Genomic DNA, 24,597 nt, shown 5'->3' on the forward strand with positions numbered 1-24,597 from the left:
TGTAAGTGGTGTGTGAAAATCTACCTGCTTTACACTTATGGCAGTTTCTGCACAGAAGCACAATGCTTAACACTTCAGTCCATGCTGGGCCCATACTATGCATAATTCACTCACTCTACAGTGTGAATGAGTCAGCCCAGCAATAACGGGAGGATGCATTACAAAATCACACAGCCAGGCAGCAACCAGCCCTTGCTGATGTCACAGCCTGTCATAGCTAATCCATCCACACAACCAACCAGCATGATACATGCGCAAAAAGAAGGATGGGAATGAATCTTTGTGGTTTAGGAACAAACTGGCATCAAAAATACAAAATACAACATCTGTTATTTATTGGAAATCACTGCCTCTTCTACAACCCAGCCAGGAGGCTGTGCATTCAGCTGAATACTCTTCTTTTTTTAAATACTTAAAAATAGAATTGACTGATTTATACAGCATCTTAATTAGCTTCTTTCCTCTTTGAAATCAGCATTATTTAAGCTTTACCTTGCAAAGCAACTCACAAAATCCTTGTTGTCATCTGGCTAAAACTTACATGCATAGAAATGCAAGCAAACAATGAATGCTTTCAAGCTGATGCTAATCACGGCCTATGACTTTCCATTTCTTACTCAGCCTGCTTTTGTGAGCACAGTCTCAGTCCTTCTTTCAGCAATGAGCATGCTGTGTGTGGGGGGAAGAGAGAGAGAGAAACAAAGCATCAACAGCTTCCTGTGCTGAGGTGAGTTAGCTTGCTAGGAAAATATTGTTAGACTGTTGTGTCTCTTCCCCACCCCCCTCCACTTCCTCCATTTTAAAAGAAATTCAAGATGTAAAAGGGGAAACAGCATACGAAAGCATAGAAATCTAGGCAAAGGCATAAGGTATTTTAGTATCTGGTCTCTACAGACATGTGAACATATCCAATAAGATCATCTAGGCATGGATAATTCAGACTGCTGTGAGATCTTGTGATCCCTTTTTGAGATCTGTTATGTCTACATTCATTTACAAAAGGAAGTAATCAAATAATGATAAAGCAAACCCAGCAGCAGAAAATGCTTTTTGATAGATTCTTCACTACAAATTTAAAGGTCTGGTCAGTGACTGAAAGGTAGCGTCAGTCACTATTTGTGAGGTGGGCTGCTAGAGGACACTTTTCTTTCTGATTGACTTTGATGTATGGGAAGTGCTTTTTTCCTGTGTAACACATTGCTACAAGGAAAATGTTTGTTATGGTTTTATGCTGTCCATGATGATGGAAGTCTAAATAATGTCATCTATAAGCAAAAGTTTTGGAAAGAGGGGATAGTGAGCCTAAATACAAAATGAAGATTAAAGGGTGCCTTTTCAGATGCATAAGTAAGAGAAATGATGACCAAGTGCTAAAACAAGCTTGTTTCAAGCCCGTAACTCCTTCTGACACTGCCTGGAAAAGCTGTCACTGATCTTTTCTTTCAAAGCAGCAGCAGAACTGTTCTCAGCATGCATCCAGCATTCTAATTCAAGCAACCAGCCTAATACTGCACTGTCAGTAGAGTCTCAATGGTACATATTTGGCTGATTTCATTTCACATACTGTTATCACTCCTTCATCTTCACATCTTTATTTTCTGTTTATGCTCCTTCTATTCTTTTATCTATTAGTTTTATGTGGAAATAGAGTCCAAATATGTGGAAATATAGTATGTAAATCCAAATATAGCACAGGACATAGCTTACTGTTGTGTAATATCACAACAGGAAGTTGGAATGAAGCTGCCAAGTGTGTAACAAGAATCAAATTCAACAGTGCTCTACTTAGTCTGCTTTGTACATCTTGCAAGCACTCAGGTTGCTCACAGGTTACACTCACATGCTCTAACTGGACTTGTGATTTTGCATTAATGCACAGTGTGCTACTTTTATCAGGTGTTTAATTTTTTCCATCTTAGGGTTCTCAAAACTTGTTTCCACTTGGTGAGATATGCATTGAGTAGCATGTAATGGGACAACTAAATCTAAGAAAAGAACATGGAGCTAAATATTGAAGGTGTGAAGATTTGCAGCTAGCCTTTCCAGCTGATGTACTTCTCTATGTTTAAAGTACAGATAGCACATGGTGTCTGATAAAGTCCAGCTGCTCCTGGATCTGTTAACAATGCAGATGTACTTTCAGGTGTGTCTTTCTGTATCAATCCTTGCCTGTCCATAGGTAACTGTAGGTCTAACTCGAATACATCATTTATATACAAAACAAAAAATAGGTCTTCACTAAACAATACCAAATTAATTTCTTAATTTACCGATGTTTAATAACTTATGATGGTGAAAAGGCACAAGGAATATGTGATGAATGAATCTTGCAGAATTTTTGTGATGGGTGGTTTCTGAATACATCAGAACTGACAAATGAGCACTACAACCCAATACAGAAAGAGCAGCTCTTTAAATGGCATGCCAGTGTCTGCTCTTGGCTCTTGAATATAAAATGTAGCAAACCCTCTTGCAATTAAGGAGGTAAAAATCACAATTGCATTTATAGACAGTTTTCAATGACATGCAGACCTACATGTCTCTCCAAACTGAGAGCTGATAATTCTATTCTGAACCTGGTTTTGGCATTACAGTTTAGGCTAGTGATATATTATTGAATATGGTAGCAATAGCTCTTCCACTCCATAGTCTTTGTGTTCATGTATAATCTATTTTTCTTCTTCCTTCCCCCATTCCAAACAACTTCCACTAATATGAAAAATACCCCTATTTTCAGTGTAAAAGTCCATCACGTTCTGTGCTAACGAAACATGAAAATTTACCTCACAATGAAGTAAGAAATCCTCTATTTTCTTTGCACATAGAAACGGGTTTTGCATATTCAGTTAAGATTACACATAAATGCAAGGAATGGATGAAGATGTTTCAGTATTCCTTGCTACACTAATTCTGCCTCTAAGATTTACAAATATTAGTAGTAACGTTCATCCTAAACCAATCAATAAGTGGGCTTTGGTTCCACGGTTATAGCTGTTTAGGAATGAAACAACAGGCTGTTTCATTTATGAGGCAGACAAGCTCAGATATTTTACACTCAATGGCAGCTGAAGGTATGAAAAGTCTTCCTAGACATGAGATTTACTAGACAAGCCCCCTCCATGATGCATTTTAATAAAAAGCCTTTTTCAAAGGACACAACTCCATTAATGACTAGGGACAGGTCAACACTGTGTATTAAGAGCAGTTCCACACACTGCCTATCTTAATCCCATTTAACACCTTAGAGTATTTTTTTGTCTTGAAGTAAACTAAAGCTGTTAAAGCTAAGTCAGGACTGCACTCCTACCCGATTTCCACGTAGTGCAACGGGCTCTATTAAAACAGAATAGCAGAGATGAGTAAGAAGGAAGAGATTACCAGTCCCTGTAATGTAATGATTTAATTCTTATCTTCTACCTGTGATTACACTACAGGACAAAGAGTTTTTCCAATGCTACTATTTATTTATGTTATCTCACTGTAAACACCATTGGAGTAATATCATTGGACAGACCCAAACTATATCACAACAGAATTTCTAAGCTACTCTTGTAGAAACTGTGCTCCTGAGGAACAGTGCTACTGTGTGCTGATAAGAAATCTGTTGTGGAACTACTGCAGCTACTTTGTGCCTTTGGTAAGTGCTAATCAATTGGTTCTATGTTTGTAGTGGGAAACAGAAGGAGGGATCCATAGTAAAGGACAGTCTTACTCAGTTTTGAATATACACATTTGCACTGAACTTTGCAGATCGCAGAGTTTCTCCTGCAGCAGAGAGTATAGAAGATTATTTTTTTTTTTCCTAGAAAAGCTAATCAATAACATGTCTCTCCCCTCCCATATACACATCATTTTCAGCTGCACTGGTCACTTGCCTCAGCTAGAGAAGGAAAGTTAGGCACAGCACATAGGGGCTTTTAAAAGAGTGGATGCTTATTTTTAGTGCTCCCATCTTTCCTATTAAATAGCAACTAAATGTGTGCTTTTTAGGCACATCACCTGACTGCTACGTCATGAAGGTAAACTGTAGACTAATTAAGGCTTGAGGGCATTTTAAATAATGTAGATATTAACCCTAAGGTTTTTTTATAATTCACTGAATTCACAAACTTCAAACACTTGCACAGAAGGAAGAACAGGGGTATTACATTTGCACTTCTGAAGATTTGGTGTTATAGATTGTAGCCCAGTAAACAAACACTTTCAACTGTGATTCTATGATTAACCTTCCCTGTATGATTAATGTAACATTATTTTTTTTAAGTATATAATTTGGTTACCAGATACTAATCGTATGAAGTAATGTTGTGAATTGTTCTGAAATCTTCAAGTAAATGGTCAACAAAGCCAAATATATTTTATCTCTACAGCATTTATTTCATAAATACCCTCAGGTAGATTTTGCTTTTAATCTTTTGCAGTTCTTAATCCAGTTAATACTAGGCATCTGGTTCATAAGGATAAGTAAGCCACACAAAGGAAAATCATCTGTAAATTCTCAATTACTGGTCAGTGGTCTTTTTTTTTTCAATGTAGTTTCTATTCTTGTGTTTCATTGTAGCATGCCTTTGGTTATTCTGGCCCATCACTATTGTTTTTTAAATACACAAGCATTTGCATATTGAGAGCATCTGACATGGAAAGGCAGTCCTTTTAGAACTTATTCCTGATCTGTTGGTGTCAGTGGAACTCAACCAGGACACCAGGAGCTTCCCACTCAGAATTGTTGTTGGACTGAAGCCTTAATGAATGTCTTCATGCTATGGAATGTGAACTAGCATCTCCATAAATTAAAGCACTGATAAAGCTTCTGCTGTCAGTACTTCTGTATGTTAAGTAAAGCTTGTGCATCATAAAATGTAGTTTTTTCAAAACTAGATTATTTTCACAACTCCCAGAGACAGAATACAAGACTGTTTCATTTTGTAACTTTTCTTCCCATACAGAATTGTCCCGTCAAGAGGTATTTAGCCTCACTTGAATGGTGCTGTGCCTAAAGAGCATTCACATATTTTAAAATTATAGTTTAATAAAATTTTAAATAAATTAAATTAAAAAAAAAAAATAAAATTTCTTTATTTTAAAACTTCTGGGAGTGTTATTTTTAGGCTAACTTCTGGAAGGATTTTTAGGCTATCTTGAGGCAAAACAAAGTTACAAACAACTCTGTATGGTAGGGGTCAAGTAACAACCTAAACATCCTGTAGTATTCTTAGGAGCCTGATATTGGGAAAAGTGCTTTTGGAGAGAAATGGAGAGAGGTCTCTTTCAAAAAAATGTTAAGTGGGGCAAAACACAATTATTATGCAAATTCCAGGACTGCAAATACTAGAAGTTGCAGAGTTTCCACATCCTGGAAACATGTTGTAAAGGAGAACAGAGTAGGCAAGCTTACTTTGGTCCTGAAGCAACTGGCGTGCACATTTTAAGAGGTCATTAGAGAATATGACTCTTGGTTCTAAGAATTAGGTAGTAAAATGGATGGAAGGACAAATTTGAGAGACTGAGTTTACGTCACTTTATCTTCAGAAAAAAAACACTTCAGGCCTGAAAAGAAATTAACAGAAGCAATAAAAGCACTTTCTATTCTGTGGTGCACAAGACCAAAGAGACACACTAGAGTGTGCAAAATTCATTATGCTTCCCTTTTATTCTAAGAGCTACGCTGGGAATGGCAAAGGGACAGGAACGCTTGACAAGACTTTCTACAGTAAGGGGTGAGAAAGAGGATTTTACTAAGACTTAAATGACCTTCTTTAGCTTTGGGGATTAGAATGTCACAACTACTGTCACCAAGTTTGAGTTCTTGGTAACAGTCAGTAGTTTTAAGAATCGATTACTAGTTTAGCATCACAGAGGTGAGATGCACTTCCCTTTCTGTTCCACCCTCATGCTGGTGTTTTGACGTTTCATTTCCATAATTTTCATGGGGGTTTTTTATTTTTAAAAAGCAGCAAACAACTTTTTGCTGGGATGAAAGACAATGTTAGAACCTTACAAGCACATAGATATATATGCTTGTGCACTGGACCACCCTGCAAGCACTCCTGCTATCAGGGAAGGAGGAAACATCATTATCTATCGATCAACACGGCCTTTTTCAGGCCTCATACCTCTCATCTCAGATTCTTATTGCATGCATGTTCATGTTCTTCCTTGGCTGAGAAACATACACATCTCATCATCCCTTAGCTTGTAGGCCAACTGAAGATAGTTACTGTGAGTCCTGGCCTTGTGCCCGATTTGTTAATCTACACCACTTACTAACCATTAAACATTACCTATCACCTTTGTTGAGAGGAGGAGATGGATGATTATGGTCATTTGGATAGGTCTGCACCTGTCCAAAGATCTAAGGCAACAGAGAGGGGACCTGATCATTTATATACCTCTACAAAGAATGAACAGAAAGTCAGTCTTCGTCCTGCTGATCTGCCAACATTTTACAGTCTTTGGTTTACACCCAAGCAACAGAGATCTTGTGATCAGAATGCGCTGACATGTACAAATGGAACTCTGACTTCCAGCAGTCCCATCCTACGCACTGAGCAGAACATTAGTTATTCCAGCCTGCAAAATGCACAAATCTCAGGCAGAACTGCAGTTCTATTCTCACACCCTGAATATGTAAAATCAAAAGCTAATGCTATATGAGGATGCATAAACCAGATCAAATTTCAGATGAGAAGCAGCTTCAAAGGTCAGGGATGTGCTACCCTGAACTCAGCATAATTTTTGGATCAGCGTTAGTTAATTAATAATCTTACACATTATTTAAACTCAAATCCTCATCAAGTGCCGCATATATGTCCAAGTTGACAGAGCGGTACAAGTGACAACACGCTAACAAGCAGCAAGCTCAAGATTCCATAACTACTCATTCTTCCCTTGAGGAATATTTAGCTAATAATTATCCTTTATGCAAATAGAGCAATGCCTGTCTGAAGACTTTCATTCATCCCAAGGTGCAAAAACAGAGCTGAACATTCCTGTCAAAAAGCTATCCAGGTAAGAGATTTGCTTCCCCACCCACACCTCTGAACTCAGGTTTTATTTGTTCTTTGACTGTTTTCAGAGGTGCAAAACTGCCTCTTTTCAGTTACTTTGCACATTGGTGTTGCTTTTTAAGTTTTGTCATTATTCTGTTCTTCATAAATATTGCTTATAAGGTAGATACTGGGCAGAGATTTGTAAAACATGTAGTCAGCTGCAACTGGCATGGAATTACTCTTTCCTGAAAAATCTGGTCTCAGAGTTCAAGACCAGCCATTTGGCTAGGTTTTATTTGTACTTAAGAAAAGTGGCCTATATGAAGCTTATTCTCAAAGTATTAAATTATTATTACAACTGAGCATTTTCTTAGTGATTGAATATGAAAGAGGGTTTCCAAAATATTGTTCTTATTGTGTGTAGTAAAGCCAAGATACAAGGGAAGGCAACAGGAAAAAATATGAGAATGAGATATGAATTTGTTTTTCTCTACAACAGCTTAATGTGACTATGCAAAGTCCAGCAAAGCCACAGGGCAGAAAACAGAGCTTACTGTCTAGCTTTGTGACTAATGACTAAGATCTTGAAAAGCTGACTTGAAAGATTTTTTTCAAAAAATAGGCTTTCACTTTGGACCAGCTCCCTTTTCAAAGGTCTGATTTTTAGGAATGCTCTCTGACCCCACAAAAAATCTTTTTTTACTGGTCATGCCCTAGGACTCTCCAGAAGAATAACAGTCTTGCCTTAGAGTGCCTGCTAATATCTGATAAGCACATTCTGGAACCCTTGAACAAAACCAGTCCCTGAAGAACCAGTGAAACTACTTGATTATTTATTTCCAAGGTCTGATCATTCCCAAGGATGATCTGATGGGCCAGCCTTAACAACAGCTAATGATGATTGCATGGGTTCTACTGTAGCCTGCTCATCTCCTCAGGGATTGTTACATGTCAGCAGCTGTCATCTTTCTCACCAGGACACCAAACTGAGAATTCTTGGGAAAATATGAATTGAATCACAGCTGCTGGTGAATGCAGGTATTTGAAAAAGAGCCTAACTTGCTTTGGAAATCCTTGATCAATTTATAGCTGGAAGTAGAAGTTATGAATTGGAGATTTTAATTAGAAATATACAATCTAAATATTACTTGACTCTCAGAATAACTCCTTAGTACAACAGTGTTAATTTCTGGAGGATTTAAGAATAGTGTCCTGGCTTTCCTGACTTGTACAGACCAATAAACTGTAATATTTTCTCCTCTTTCACTTTTGGATTAGCATAACATTGAAACTCAACAGGAAAATGCTTTGAAGCCACGATATTTTGCCCAGACACAGTAAAAAAATAAGCCCATCAAGTTTCACATGATTTTCCTAAAAAGTACTGTGATGTTCTTTGCCTATAGCCTGAAAGCTTGCTAGGTCAGTGTTTAAATAAATGGTTTTCATTGCAGGCACCTTGCTTAAGTCTGCTTCCAAGTACATCTATCTTGGTGCTCTAAAGCTGAAATTACAATAGCTTATGCAAGACAGAAACATTCATTTGACTTGTTCTGTTTTGTCATTTGATCCTTTCTAAAACTCATAGGTTATGCCGACACTTCTGCACAACAAAAGCAGATTAATAAATCAAAAGAGTAGGTACAGAAGCAGTACTGTATTATATTATATGCATTTCATGGGATTTTATTTCAGACCAGTGAGGTCCCACAGACTGAATGTCCTCACCACATCTGTTCAAATCTCTCCAAAGAATCAATTGCTGGCTCAGATTTTTATGTCCCCATAAAGTATCAGAGTGCACTGGGGCAGAGATTCTGGGTACTTTTCTCTGAAGAAAATCTGGTCTGCAAGCCTAACAAGTCTCTGTACATTGAATCCACGCACTGCAAATGAGCTTAACCAGGGATTTTTTCCAAAACTGTATTAAAGCTCAAAATCAGAACAGTAATGTAATCACAGCCATTAGAGACCAACAGAGGCTTCCTAGAGGCAGAAAGATGAGTAACAGGAATAGTTTAACTTAACACCTACAAGTGTTTTAAATCAAATTCTCAGCCAAACTCTCTCATTTTTTACTTTTTTTTTTTTTTAATTTATGCAAGAATTCAGATGACAAATAGAAAACCTGCTCTACTCATGTTAGGTTTTAGCTGATTTTTCACAGTTTGAACATAGAGAAAACTGCGAGTATCACTTGGCTCAAACTATATAAAGGGCTCTATCCTAACTTACACATGCGATCACTGTCTCAGCAAGAGCAAGCAATCTAAAATCATAGAATCATCTAGGTTGGCAAAGACCTTGAAGATCATCCAGTACAACCATTAACCTAAAACTAACTATTCCCAACTACACCATATCCCTCAGCGCTATGTCAGCCCAACTCTTAAACACCTCCAGGGATGGGGACTCCACCACCACCCTGGGCAGCCCATCCCAACACCTAACAACCCCTTCGGGAAAGAAATGCTTCCTAATGTCCAGTCTAAACCTTCCCTGGCACAGCCCGAGGCCATTACCTCTTGTCCTATCGCTTGTTACTTGGTTAAAGAGACTCATCCCCAGCTCTCCACAACCTCCTTTCAGGGAGCTGTAGAGGGCGATGAGGTCTCCCCTCAGCCTCCTCTTCTCCAGACTAAACACCCCCAGTTCCCTCAGCTGCTCCCTGTACGACCTGTGCTCCAGACCCTGCACCAGCTCCGTTGCCCTTCTCTGGACACGCTCGAGTCATTCAATGTCCTTTTTGTAGTGAGGGGCCCAACACTGAACACAGGAATCGAGGTGCGGCCTCACCAGTGCTGAGTATAGGGGTAAGATCCCTTCTCTGTCCCTGCTGGCCACGCTATTGCTGACACAAGCCAGGATGCCATTGGCTTTCTTGGCCCCCTGGGCACACTGCTGGCTCCTGTTCAGCCAGCTGTCAATCAGCACCCCCAGGTCCCTCTCTGACTGGCAGCTCTCCAGCCACTCCTCCCCAAGCCTGTAGCGCTGCTGGGGGTTGTTGTGGCCCAAGGGCAGCCCCCGGCATTTGGCCTTATGGAAACTCCTCCAGTTGGCCTCAGCCCATCGCTCCAGCCTGTCCAGGTCTCTCTGCAGAGCCTCCCTACCCTCGAGCACATCAACACTCCCACCCAACTGGGTGTCATCTGCAAACTGACTGAGGGTGCATTCGATCCCCTCGATCTAGTACAGACTTGTGATACACTGTCTGACTCCTGTCCCAAACATAGCATTTAAACATCTCCTTAGCTTACAGAGAGATCATCCTGCCTATTCCGTCTTGGGCTTTCTAGAGATACAGCTTCAGATTTTCTGGTGGCCAATCAGGAAGGGGAGACAAAAGGATGTCAAAAGAATAAATTTTCTGGGGATTATGCTGTTTCACAACGAACAACTCGTCCAGCTAGAATGGTTATATATGGTACCAGCAGAAACTGCTTGCCAAGGAATCTGCAAAGAGAAATCTCACCGAACATGTTGTAATTAATGCTTCCTCCCCTGCAGAGAGATTTTGTCATGTCACTGGCACAGTGAAAAGGGAGGAAGAAAGGTGGGACTAAGGCCAGTTGGAAAGTTGGCAGTTTGTTTGGCTTGAATGGTTCTTTGCTTTGTTTCTCTTTTTCAAAAGATAACTGAGTCACTGTATTTAATCTGAAGGAATGAGTGGCTCAGACAGTGGTTCTGCTCAAGCAGAAATTTTTTTTAAAAAGCTTTTTGCTTTTGCTTGTATGTATATGAGTGTGTATGTAAGTAACTTTCACTTGTATTAAACAGTTGAGAATGTTCCCACACCAAAGTCAAATGCAATGGACAGACATGTTCTGTGCTATATGCTGCTTCATCAGTGCATTCCCACTGAAAACAGTGACAGGACGCCTTCCCTTTAAAATGCAAACTTTGTGCTCTGTAAAGCTCTGGGGGATAAGGAGACTGAAATACAGGTCATCCCTTTTCTTATAAACAATTTAGTACAGGCCAAACTGAAAATGGGTCAGTTTGGGGAACTAGTAGAAGAATTTATTTACTGACACCCCTAGGGCTCCTGAATATTGCTTGAGCATTACCAAGGATGTAGGATGAAGTCATAGTGCCAGAATCAGAAAGTCAGAGTCTGATCACGTGCACAGGAGTAGATAGATCTGCTCTCTATCCTCCTGTCTTTGGAGATGGCAAGAGCGTTGAAAGCTCACTGCAGGGCTCACAAATGTACAGGGGATAGCACACAGCCATGGTGGAATCCCATTGTCTTCAGGTGAAGCAACTAAATTATTACTGAGCTGCAGGCATCACAGCCTAAGAATTCTTGAGTTACACAGCTGAAAAAATGTTTTGCTGGTAGCAATTTCCTTTCCATTATTTGCTGTGGCTTTACTATGTTCTAAAAGCAACAATTAAATTCTAAACATTAACAATTTCTGGAAACCAATAACATTTCATTTTAGAGCTGAGTGTTTTACAGCTAGCATGTTCATTTCACATGGATTCTGAAAATGTATCTGGATTAATAAATGGTTGCTTACAGGAAGGAAAATTCTTTTCAGGAGAAAAAAGAACTGAAGAAAATTACCTTCTGTCAGCTTTTGGCTATGTTTTAGGTTAAATGTATTTATTCCACCAGGAAGGGTTCTTTGTCTAAAATGTATCAAAACTGCCAAGAAGACACATGCTTTATCATACTAGGGGTTTTTTTTTGTTGCTGGCTTTTACAAAAAGTTACTACTCTGTTTATCCAATAGGGCAGTACAGCCAAGATATGTTACTAAATTACCATTTATACACAAGATCTGTTAACCAATTTCCAGAGAAATTATATTCCAATAATCTTATGTTTTAAAAACTGTTATCATCGCTCAGGAAATTGCACAAACAGTGCATACGCCTGAATTTTAATTGGATTTTTTTGTACATACAGATTTACTTGCAAGCAAATTGTGTGAGTTTAGAGAGGCAGACAACAACTGTACAACTAAATATATTATTTTAGTGTACAAAAAATGATTAAATCTTTTTAATGTAGCCTATCAAAAGCATTCACTGGATATTGAACTGCCCACTAGGCACGTAGAACAAGGACGCTGTATTTATTTCTTGGCTTCTGAATTCACTTGCGTGTAAAAGTGAGTGATATTCAAATAGGAATTGCTCTCATTCTCTAAACTACTTTAGGTAAATCAGGAAGTGCTGGTATTTTGCATCTTAAAAATGATGTCTTCATTAAAGTTCCTAGCATTCTGTATTTGGTAAACTTTAATCATATGCTCTTAAGTATTTCTCTTGATGTTGTAACTTCTTTTATCTTTTCCCTCACCTTTGCATTCTGAAAAAGACTAGATCCAACCTACTTCCTGTCCAAGCAGATCTTGCCTAGAATAACTACACTGTACATTAGAGTCTAATGTAAATTTGGCATTACTGCTAAAAAATAGCCATCAATCTTTCTAAGTAATTACATTAAATTGTAATTATTTTTCCCCTATGACAGAAATAAACCTTACTTACAAACATAAAGAAACTTACACAGTGGGAGTGAAAAACTAATGTCATTGGGATGGATGGAAATCTACTGAATTTTTAAAATATATTTAGACTACTATGCAAGTCATTTTCAACTTGGACAACCAGTCCATACATCTCTAAGCAGAATCACTTTTCTGCCTTTTACCAAATTATGAATTATGTAGCCGTAACACTTAAAACATCCTGACTCAAGTTACAGTTAAACTTACAAATCACACTATGTCATTTAAAATAATACCTGGGAACTTGTTCAAGACTTTTGCACTAGTTACACACGTGTCTTCTTATTGTTTTCAATTTGCTGGCAAAAGGTATTTGTTAAAATCTTGAAAAAAAATTCTAAGCAGGATAGAAAGAAGACTATAATAATCCACTCTTTATTTGGAGTGCTACTGATTAAAAGCTTACAGGCTGTTGGTAATCTGTTCTTTTGCTTATCAGTTATACCTCCAGTTGGACTCATAAACCCTTTGATTTTTCTCAGCTTAGAATTCTGCACTTTAACTGGGTGTTACCAAACATTAACAAATCAAAATACTTTTCTCAAGAGAAAAAAAAAAAAAAAATTACACAGAGAATGATGACTTTGAGTCTAAACTTACTATTAACTGTTAACATCGTTAAAATATACTAAAAGAATACTGTCCAGTGAACAAGCTTTAGGAAACTGATAGGTATGGCTTCTGTCTCTAGATACTGAGAGAGTAAAGAAACAGCTTATACTTGTAAGTGAAGACAAGCTTTGACATTATATTGCAATATCACACCTAAAAATCTTTGCACCAAAAATCTTTGTTGCAGATATCCTGGCTGTTTATGGCACTGGGAGAAGCTGGGCTTGAGAAGTTCTTCTTTCCTGAGATTCTGCATACTGTTGTACTAGCACATACTCTCTTCTTCTAGGTCAGTATGAGTAATTCATTATCTCCCAGTACTGATATATATGGACATCCACTCTTGGAAGTCTCTTCTTTGTTTCCACTGCAAACTAGAAAGCAAGATTCGCCACCTGGCATAGTCTGACATTTTTCACCTTCCTGCTCCTATTCTTATTTTTAAACTGTTTAAGGTAGGGCATTTGCATGTTATACTGTTTTGCTCTTCAGTCATGTCCCCACCTACCCCTAATGATTTATGAATGCACTAAGTTAATTTCAACTTAATTTGACAATTGAGTAAAAATGCAGAGATTGTTTGGTGAAAACAGTTGTTTTCATACAGGCAAGAGACACCAAAAGCACCTCCACCTGGAGAATACAAATCTTCCCAGTTTTTATGTATCAGAAAACTGACATGCAGGAGAACCACAGGAAACACCACTGTGTTTGTTCTGCTGCCCACAGAATTATTTGTTATATCAAATTCCTTGGAGAGCAAAGGTACAGTAACTATGGGCTTAAACCTGAAAATACTAACATGTAGCACTCTTCTGTGATGGTAACAGATTCCATCACGGTGCATGGTCCACATGTTGCCCAAGTGGTATTTGTGAGGAAATGCTTATTAATTAATGAAAGCTGCACATCAAAACAATCTACAATTCAACAAGTTCATGTTATGTATCAGCTTCCATCAATCCATCAATGGTTTGTGAACAAATTTTTGTATAAGACTAAGCTGTTCCTCTCTGGAAAACTGCTTTACAGGTTCTACTAGCAAAATCTTTCTCCTGTGCATTAAGGACAGCTGCAGTGACAGATTACTATACCACATGTGAGTTCCAGATCAACGACTACAAGATGCACTATTAGAAATATCATAGCCTACCTCACTAGTATATGTTTATTTCACACCATCAAGTGCTGCCTCTGATCAGAGAGATATCTGTGATAAAGCATTTGGAAGAGCTGATGAAAATATTTGTTGTACAAAGAAACAACTAATTTAATTCTATTTTTCCTTAGTAAAACAAACTGGGTTCAATCAAATGTACTCCTAACTGTCTGCAAGAAAGGGCTCCATCTGCAGATTTATTTCTTAGTGTTATGTGTCACTAGAGCCTTGTGGTGCTGTTCTGGTTGGGATAATGCTTCCTTAAAAGCACAATCAGCTGATAAACTTTTAGCATTAAGCATCTGGCTAAAAAAACCTTAATGAACTGCAACCTAACAGCCATTTTCTTCACACTGCAGGAACACACAGATGAAGTAAACACTGGGACAATGGAAAGACCGCTGGAGGCTACCAGGATGGAAAACAGCATCTCTTCCTGCTTTCTCATGGAAAGAAGGACTCGTGTCAAGATTAATAGGAAAGAAGTCATGCTAGCTAAGCTGAGGAAGAGCTGCTCCTGCACCCCAAAGAAGCTGAAGAACTTTGTCATGGACTTCCTTCCTGTTTTAAGATGGCTTCCCAAGTACCAGTGCAAAGAGTACATTTGGGGGGACATTATGTCTGGGTTAGTGATTGGGATCATTTTGGTGCCCCAAGCAATTGCATACTCACTGCTGGCAGGTCTGAAGCCCATTTATAGTCTTTACACATCATTCTTTGCCAACATCATCTATTTCTTAATGGGCACATCCCGTCATGTCTCAGTTGGCATTTTCAGCTTGATCAGCTTAATGGTAGGACAAGTTGTGGACAGAGAACTTCTCTTGGCTGGGTTTGACTTGAACGATGATGCCCCATCAGCCTGGGGTGATGGCTCTCTGCAGAATGACAGTCAGTCCAACTCAAGTGCCTTCAACCTTACAGTTGGAGGGATGAATGCTGAGTGTGGGAAAGAATGCTACGCTATTGGCATTGCTACAGCCTTGACATTTGTGGCTGGAGTGTATCAGGTAAGTGATTGCTGACATTGAGAGGCAAGGTATGAAGTTCCTAAAGCTTCTTTGCATGACCTTAGCTTTAGTTTGACTCTATTTCAATGAGAGAAACGGTATCAGTTCACTTGAATGACCTTGGACTGTTTTCTCCAGGAAGCCTAACTATAGGCAACTCAGAGAAAGCATGAGGTAGGCATTTTCTTAGCTACTAGGTAAAGCACTGGTAAAACAAGAGTTTTCTGCAAGACCATTAACATTGTTTTGAAACTCTACTGCCTCTTGGCCTGGTTGCTTTCATGGGACCATGAATGCATTACAGATCTTATCATGAGGGAAATGCCCAGGTGGCTGTGTACTTCAGCAATGAATTCTGTTACTCTAGTTACTTTAAGAAAGGTGCAGACCCGCTCATCTACTTCCACACACATTCAGAATGTGCTGCTCAATGTTTTGATAGTCAGTACTATGTTCTACCAAACTGTTGTCCAAAGATAATTCAGAAGCAGAAAGGACAAGAAGGAAAATAGACTGACTAACCTACTTTTCAGACAATGGCTGTGCTGGACTCTTTGAGGCCTATCAACATGCTGCCAACAACACAAGGATGTCAAGAGAACACAGAAGGAAGCATGATGAACATACTTATCTATTAATTGTGTATATACATATATATATGAATTAAGCAAGAACTAGTTATCTTCCTGTTTACTAAGAAATTTCAGGTCACATTTCTCAACAACAAAACACCCTTGTGAAGCTGTTATTTTCCAAAGCCAACAAAGGAAGGATAACCAACTGTTAAAGACATTATCCTGGAATCTGGGAAAGTTTATGAGCTGTTCTGTGACTTCTGACCTTAGGCATGTCACAAAGGCTGTCTGTGGTTTCATTCTGCTTCTGTTAACAGGGCTAAAATTAAAAGCTGTTTAATGTAACAGTGCCACTAAAGCAGGGATCTTAGCTGTTGACATTCAAGCTCGTTTACAAAGCAACAGCTGTTTCATTCACTTTAAGAGGGGAAAAAAGAAAATTGGCTTTGGTATAACAGAAGTATTTTTGGATCCACTGCTGTTTTGCATGTGAAATAAAATTCAGACAAGACACTTCAGTAGAGTCACTTCAGACCAATGTTTAACTGTCTCAAACTCCTTATTCACTTCTTGGGTTTGTAATATCCCACAACAGTAAAAGGAATCACATGTTTTAAAAGCAGACCAGAAACATCAAAAGTAACTGCTGTTTTAAGATTCAAATAACCAAATGTTATGTGCCTCCAGGTAGTCCTCTCCCATCTGTACTTAATTATTTGCAGCACCATCTAAGGCTCATCTTTCTTTTTCTTTTTTTTTTTTTTTCTATGTCTCCTCAGGTTCTAATGGGAATCTTCCGTCTGGGTTTTGTATCTATGTACCTATCTGAGTCTGTACTAGATGGCTTTGCAACTGGTGCTTCCTTAACCATTTTAACGGCTCAAGTGAAGTATCTGATTGGAATAAAAATCCCACGTAGCCAAGGGCACGGGATGCTTGTTATTACCTGGATTAACATTTTTCGGAATATTTCTCAAGCTAACCTTTGTGATGTCATCACAAGTGCCATTTGTATCATGGTGCTGGTCACAGCTAAGGAATTGGGAGATCGGTATAAGCATAAGCTGAAATTTCCTCTTCCCACAGAGCTAGTAGTTATCGTTGTGGCAACACTGGTGTCACACTACGGGAAGTTAAATGAAGTGTATGCATCCAGTGTTTCTGGAGCTATTCCAACAGGATTTATTCCCCCCAAGGTACCACATTTCAACTTAATGCTCCGAGTCGCTGTAGACGCTTTGCCTCTTGCTGTAGTCAGCTTTGTCTTCACTGTATCCCTTTCTGAAATGTGTGCAAAGAAATACGCTTACACCATCCGAGCCAATCAGGAAATGTTTGCTGTGGGGTTCTGCAACATCATTCCTTCTTTTTTCCACTCTTTTGCAACCAGTGCAGCTCTGGCAAAAACACTCGTCAAAACATCTACAGGCTGCCAGACTCAAGTCTCTGGAGTAATTAGTGCAATGGTGGTTTTGCTGGTGCTCCTCTTCTTGGCACCTCTCTTCTACTCCTTGCAGAAGTGTGTCCTGGCTTGTATCATTATTGTCAGCCTCCGAGGAGCCCTGAGAAAGTTCCAAGATGTGCCAGCACGGTACCATGTGAATAAGGTGGACACACTTATTTGGGTTGTTACCATGTCTGCCTCTGCCTTGATCAGCACAGAAATAGGACTGTTGGTTGGCATTGTTTTCTCCATGTTATGCATCATTGTTCGGACACAGCGACCACGGACAACCCTGCTTGGACAGATCCAAAACACCAGCTTTTATGAGGATGACTTAGAATATGAAAATCTCTCTTCTGTTCCAAAGGTCAAAATATTCCGTTTTGAGGCCCCACTTTACTATGCAAATACAAACTACTTCCTAAAATCTCTGTACAGATTGACTAACTTAGATCCTAACCTAGAAGCCGCTAGAAGGAAGAAATATGAGAAGGAAAAGCAGCATCTGAAAAAAGGAGATCACAGAACTGCTAATGGACTGGGCATCAGAGAAACCACTCTGCAACTAGTTCCTAAGCAAAATGATTTCCAAGCCCTAGTTGTAGATTGCTCTTCCATCTCCTTTTTGGACACCACTGGAGTTAATACTCTAAAGGAAATCCTGAAAGACTACAAGGATTTAAACATTTCTGTTCTCCTGGCTTGCTGCAATCCCTCAGTGACAGACTCTCTGAAAAGAGGAGGTTACTTTGGGAAAGATTTTGGAAACATGCAGGAAATGCTGTTCTACAGTATACATAATGCTGTGCAGTTTGCAAAAGACCAAAAGCTTCCAGCAGATTGCTCAGTTTAATCCCGTTTCTTCCTTAATGATTCACTACAAAAGTGACAGATGGGGAGGGGCAGTTTGCAACAATTAATTTATCAGGCATGCCATTGGCTGTGTACAGCAATGGGCCTACAAGCCACTCTCCCCTGAAGAGCTCTGCTGTTTGTTAGATGCCGCATAGAACAGCCACTGGGGATGCAGTCCAGGACCAGGACAGAACAGGCTTATTATCTGCATCTGCACTTTAAAGTGCAGGTGATGCACAATAGTGATTGACTTCCACCTTGTGCCATGACCTTGTGTAACCCAACATATACATCATAAGACTGTTGTGCTGGAAGCCCAGCGTCAGCTGACTCTCCCAGTGGTTTAATGGCTGGCTTGTGTTAAGAGGGCTATGTCATCTCCATGAAATATAATCAATCTAGCATCTTGGACACATAATGGTTTAAATTCTGGCTTGCAAGGCCCTATCCCTTCCATCATTCTAGATGTACTCCTAAACAACTCCCACTTTTTCCATACAAGTAAAATGTATAAAATACTGTGGAATGTAGCATGTCTCTCCATCTTGATTACACAGGCTTAATGACACAACCTGCCACAGGAGAGAAAAAAAAAATGATCCATCACAGGTTCCTTTCAAAACCATCATTTTCAAAAATTATTGCTGTGTTACTGGCTTCATTCTGCAGTAATTAGTTATGGAAGATTGTGATATCCTTAATGTTGCTGAAAGAAATGACTCTGATGTACAATTCTGTAACTAGTAAGAGGATAAACAAGGTAAGGAAAATTAATGGCTTTAACTGGCAGTCACACCCAGGTAGTTGTACCATCCTGTAAAAATAAGTTGCTTCTGGTGGGCAGATGCAACTCCAATTCAGGGACACATAAGGGCCAGCAAACATGAAACCTCAGAACTGTGATACAGCACATGTTCTTCCTAAAACTGCCTGCCTGGGTGCAAAGAGAAACAGGAGAAAAGAGGGTAGGGTATGAAGGTTAAATCTGTGATGTGCCTAGAAGGGGAGTGATGGGTCAGTCAGAACTGCCTGGCTGGTCTTCTCTGATGCAATGCTAATGAAGCTTTAGAGTAGCATACCTAGGCCACGTGAAGGAAGCAACTCTTTTCAAGTTGTGTATCCGCACATGCTGGAAAAATTCCACCACAGTTTGTAAATACTACAGACACCTTGGTGTTTGTTGTTTGTTTTTTTTTTTTTTCTTCTATTATATTATTCTTTGATTTGAGGTCCTCTAAGCCATGTTTTCCAGGGCTGGTTTACCTTCTATAATAATTTGCATTGACTGCTACTCAGTCTGCTGTGTGTCAAATGACACCCCCAGATTGTGTTGTTATAAATGCATGTTCTCTCTTTACAAATAAACATAGATCTAGATTTTGATTGTAACACAGTTAGTATTCGGTGTTCTGGCCCACAGCATTGACTGAATATCCTCTCATACTCAAGCTTATAATTACCTCCACAAAAGGTAGGACAGCTGCCCTCTCTTTCTTTCCTTATTCATAGCTGGTTCACAGACAGCACCAAGCATGGAAGGAAATTCTGTAACAGCTGTGCCTCTTACAATTAGCAGACTCTAGAAATGGGTTCCATGTATGCAGAAGGCCTTTTTCTGCTGTGCCATTAAAAACCAAAGAAGTTAGATCAACACATCATGCGACTCATGGCAACTTTCCAGGTAACTGAATGAAAGAACACTCAAACTCAGGTTCTCCAGGTGCCCCAGAGTGTATCTGGCTTTCAAGAACAAATATTTTGTTAAAGAAAAAGCAGTGCGTTCCCAAAAGACAAAATTAAAAATGTCTTCACAGGGATTGAGAATAGCACAATATTAGGTAATTGATTCAGTGCTGACATTTACATGCACTCATTATAAAAAAGCATGTCAGCTGCACACTGTGAGCACTGCCTGAGAAGTAAAAGCTGACAGAAATGTCTGTCGAGAGATTAAGGAAATGACCATTGGCAGCATTTTCCTGCCATAAAACAATTCAATTACATTATTCTTTAAATTGCTGACTTGGTATGACTAGCTTCTTTCTGTCATAAAAGCAAATGACCAGAGCCCAAGGACAAAGTATTGCTTTGTGTCTGCTTTTGTTTGTAACCATTCTTTGACCTCTCCTTTAAGGTCCTGACAGGGCCTAGCATGAGGAAGTGGGTTTAGAGGAGTTACTGCCAGACAGTATCAATATACACACTCTTAGGCTATCGTGCCAAAGCAAGCTGTCATTGGTATTCAACTAAAATTGTTTCAGTACAAAAGAACACACACCCTAGCAATCCAGACTTCTTTTATCTTTATGGGTCAAGCTACCATCCTAGAACATAAAGGAAAAAAATGCAGAAATACCCTTAACTCTAGATGAATCTCATTTTAAAAGGAAGAAAAAAAAAAAATATTCCAATGGAAGGTTAATCCTTGCAACAGTCTCTGGTGAAAAATGAAAAGAGGCTGCCCAGCAGGTTGAGAAATTAAGTCAGAAGGCTCTTTTTCATATTTATTTTAAGAATGGCACTAAAGGATACCTAAGCAAAGAAACCTGGCAATGCATAAGAGGTGGGGTAAGCTTTAAGACTTCGACTTAGGAAGAAATTATTGACCAGAATAAACCATAAAAACAATTTTCTGTTTGTTTCATTGGCAGAGCTGGCTCACAACCAAGCTGTTGTGTTGGACAACGTCAGACACAGCAGGGAAACAATTTTCAGTGCTATGGTGTAGGGATGCTGGAACACTGTAAATTATTTCTAAGGAAACTAAAAAAATAAGCATTTCTCTGGCATATTTATGTTTGCTATACTGCATTATACCAAGATTAAAGGTACAAAGACTGAGAATGTCAAAAACTGCTGATTCTCTTCTCTCCTATTCTACTAGGAATTAGGTATCATGACCTGGAGGAGCTGGGGATGGGCTTGTAATTCCAACAAAGTTAATACTAATGTTGAAATGAAATAATTATATGTTTTTTAGGAAATGTTATATCCATCATGTAGATTGACTATATTTTTGTTCACTGTGGTGCCTTGTATATATCGTGTATCCACAAACTTTAGTACTGCTACATAAGAACAGGAAAGGGTTCTCAATTTGCAGACTGCGTGGGTCCCATGTTGCTGGGCAAAGAGTTGGGAATCATCACCTCAAACTCTCCTGTTGACTAGAGCAGCACGGCCAGAATGTGTGGTCCAGGTGTCAAAATGGCTGTAAGTTATTGGCACTGGTAATTAACAACCAGGGAACTGTCCAGTCCATGAAAGACACCTTGGGTTCCCCTGTAACTATGAATATTCCTCTGTCACGTGATCTAGAGAAATATGTGTGCTTTTGGCTGGAAAGTAAAACTAGCGGTTCTTTGAAAACGGTTTGCCTCATGGTATCCTTTCACAGGTAGTGAAATAACAGGATAACTTGGAATAAAGAAAAATATAAGAGGTGGGTTTGTTGTCCTAGAAAAGGGTTACAATACAGGGATGCACTGACACTGGGGGATTAGAAGACATAATGAGAAAGAGCATTATAGAAGTGAGAAGGGGAACGTGGCAGTCTTTTGTTTGAGCACATCTGCTTCTTAGGAGAGACATTTATGGTACCTTTTTACAGATGGCACAACTGTGAGGAAAAGCAATGCCTGTCTCCATTAGCCTTCCACCAGACAGTGGTAGTATCTCCTAGTGCTCCATTTCCTTTAAGTGCTCATCTTCAGTCACGTCCCCACCATCACCTTCCAAGAAGTCTTCTTTGCTCACCAACCTTACGACATAACACAGTTTTGGTGTTACAGGGTTCTCACTCAAAAGCCCTTCAGGTCCTTTTGGAAATCACTGGTTCAGGAAGAGAATTGCACATGCATGCAATTCAGCATTAGCATTGAACTCCTCCCATCTGGCCTTGCATTCGTGCCCGTGCTGCTTCTTTCAATCCCAGTGTTTATCTGCAGGCTCCATGCTCTCTTCCTTTCAAAACCATTGCTGCCAATCATCCACTGGTTGTCCTTCCACAACTTAAATTGCTTTGACAAATGCACATTTTTGCAAAATGAGCAGTTTTAGCTTGGTTCTAAGCAGTAGTGAAGTTTCTAATATTTACATGTCAAAGCTGAGCTAAATATTGAGGCTAGTGGGTTAAAATCCTACCCTTGAGGTACTATAGCTTCTCTGGGGTTTCTTGCTTGATTGGTAAGTTTCCATGCTCCTAGAATTTTGACTGTGTCAAGAACTGTGTTTCACTTTGAAGGACTCAGTGCATCATTCCCTACAAAGGCTGAGCAGAATCCAGAACAGACACATTTCTTTCCCTCAATCATTTGGAAAGCACAATCCAACATGTTGCACAGCTGAGACAGGCTGCCAGGAAGGATTCTGGCCTTTGAGTGTAGATGTGGCTACTTTCTTTTCAAAGGTACTCACTGATTTTTCTGTAAGCCAGTTGGTTACAGAAACCTGAAAAACCCAAGCCATCTCTCAGGAGAAACCTCTGAGATCTTAGAGAGGGACTCCAGCAGTGGTAACCCATGAACAGTTGTCCTTGCCCCTGCTGAAGCTGAGTCACTGCAAGAGTGAGTACAAAACCCACAGCCCAGTAAGAGAGGGAGACAAGGCACAGGAAAGGGTGTTTAGTGGGAAACTTCCACAGGTAAAGATGGGAGGGAGGAACTGTGTTACCAGCTATATTCACATACAGACTAACACACAGAGACAGCTCTGGAGTACAGATGCAATACTCATCTGTATACAGAACCTCTGAACACTTTCTCAAACAAGCTTACATACATGAGCACACCCTAATAGGAAGAAAACTTCTCCTGTTCTGAATGTACACTTTGAAACCCACTACTCCTCTGCTAACATCCCATTTTCAGAGTCTGAGCTCTTCTTCCCCTTGTTGTTTCCCTAAACTTACAACTGGTAAATTCCCATCCTCCTGTGTTTGGGACAGCAGATGCAGTAATGATGTGGACTGTAAATATGCTCAGTTCAGCAACAGCCTGAGCCAGGCAGAACTCAAAGAGATATTACAACTGTTGCTGAGGTTTTTATGGTTTGTTTTTCTTTACAGACAACTTACTCCTGATCTTGGAATCTGTATTTGTTTTTTTCCACTGGGCATATTGCTATAAGCGTGTTTAAGCTGAACTAAATGGGACCTGAAAGGCAAGAAAATCCAACATTGTTCTCCTAGAGGACATGTATTTCCCTAGAACTAGAAATGCTATTATCTATATGAATCCTTTTGGAAGAGGGTATTAACTGGTATTAACTAAAGTCACACTGTTTTAATTGTCACTACCTGTCACTTGATGCAGTGCATAAGTGGGTTCAGAATGCAAAAATAAACTCCCAAGTGGTAGGAAGATAGAAATAGTAATGAAATAGTGGCAGCTTTCATTTGGACCTTTAAATAAGTCAGGCTTGTTTTAATCTTTGTGACACTTTTTTTCCTGTATCATATCTCTTAAATTAAAGGACAGAAAAGTAAGCCATCTTTCTAGTCCCTCAGCAGTGTTCTTAGAATGGTTACTGGTTAGCAAATCACCTAACAGGATGCGTGAGAAGTCTTGTTTGGGACAGTATTGCCACCTGAAATTCTTTGGTAAGGAATGGACTGAATTTCTGCCTATCACCCTATTCCAATGCATTCCTAAAGACTCATCTAACCTTGAAAGGGAGTTTAACACTGTGACTTGAATATTAAAAGCAGATCTACAGCCAGGGGGAGCTCTAGGTACACGTGGACAGGAACTGAACTCTCAAAGTCTAGCCTCTCCCACCAGTCCTTTGCAGTACTGAGTAGTTGCTGGTGTAACTGCTCTAAGACCAAACTTGGCTGGACTTGAAGGAACAGCAGTGGTAACACTCAGTATAAGTCTTGAAAACAGACTTCCAGGAATGACCGTTGCCTGGAATCCAGTTGAGACCTCTCTCCATAACACTGGGCACAGATGCCCTGACTGCAAAGCAGAATTCTTCCATGCCTAAGGAACCACTGGAGACTTCTCTAGAGCTCTCTTTTCAAGGCTGTGCCAAGAAGTATTTTACAAAGGATACACCCAGTTAAAAAAAAAGCAGCACTAGAACTTGTACATGCAATGGTCCATGAAACCCATCTCTGCTTGCCTGAGGTGTTTCTAAAGGTCATGGTACAACTGGGAATCAAGATGCTGAGGCCTGAACATGGCAGCAGGGGAGATGTGGAATGACTGTAGCATATGACCTGAGATGGTCTTGGTAAAACTTGACCAGCATACCCACAAGACTCTTCAGATGAAAGGAAACCGTAAACTGCTCCTTAATCTGTTGTTAGGATGTAATGCATGAAGGTTAGCCCCATCTTTCTCAATACAGGTTCTCTCTTTTCTTAATCTCATACATCCTCAAATTGGTTCTCCCCCACTGGCACTTATCTGACTTCCAAGGAAGCAAAG

At 39.5% G+C, this 24,597-nt stretch overlaps 2 protein-coding genes across 4 annotated transcripts in view; one reads left to right on the top strand and one right to left on the bottom strand.

The window, feature by feature from the left end:
• Positions 1 to 24,597, bottom strand: part of IDUA (alpha-L-iduronidase) — a 47,710-nt gene that overhangs the window by 19,817 nt on the left and 3,296 nt on the right. The window lies entirely within an intron of this gene.
• SLC26A1 (solute carrier family 26 member 1) lies at positions 6,920 to 22,353 on the top strand. Its single transcript, XM_074932845.1, is given in 4 exon segments — positions 6,920 to 6,980; positions 6,983 to 7,008; positions 14,642 to 15,292; positions 16,647 to 22,353. Coding segments are annotated over 4 exon segments (2,256 nt in total). The 3' UTR covers positions 18,165 to 22,353.

The sequence above is a fragment of the Athene noctua genome, chromosome Z (genome assembly GCF_965140245.1).
Source record: "Athene noctua chromosome Z, bAthNoc1.hap1.1, whole genome shotgun sequence".
NCBI lineage: Eukaryota > Metazoa > Chordata > Aves > Strigiformes > Strigidae > Athene > Athene noctua.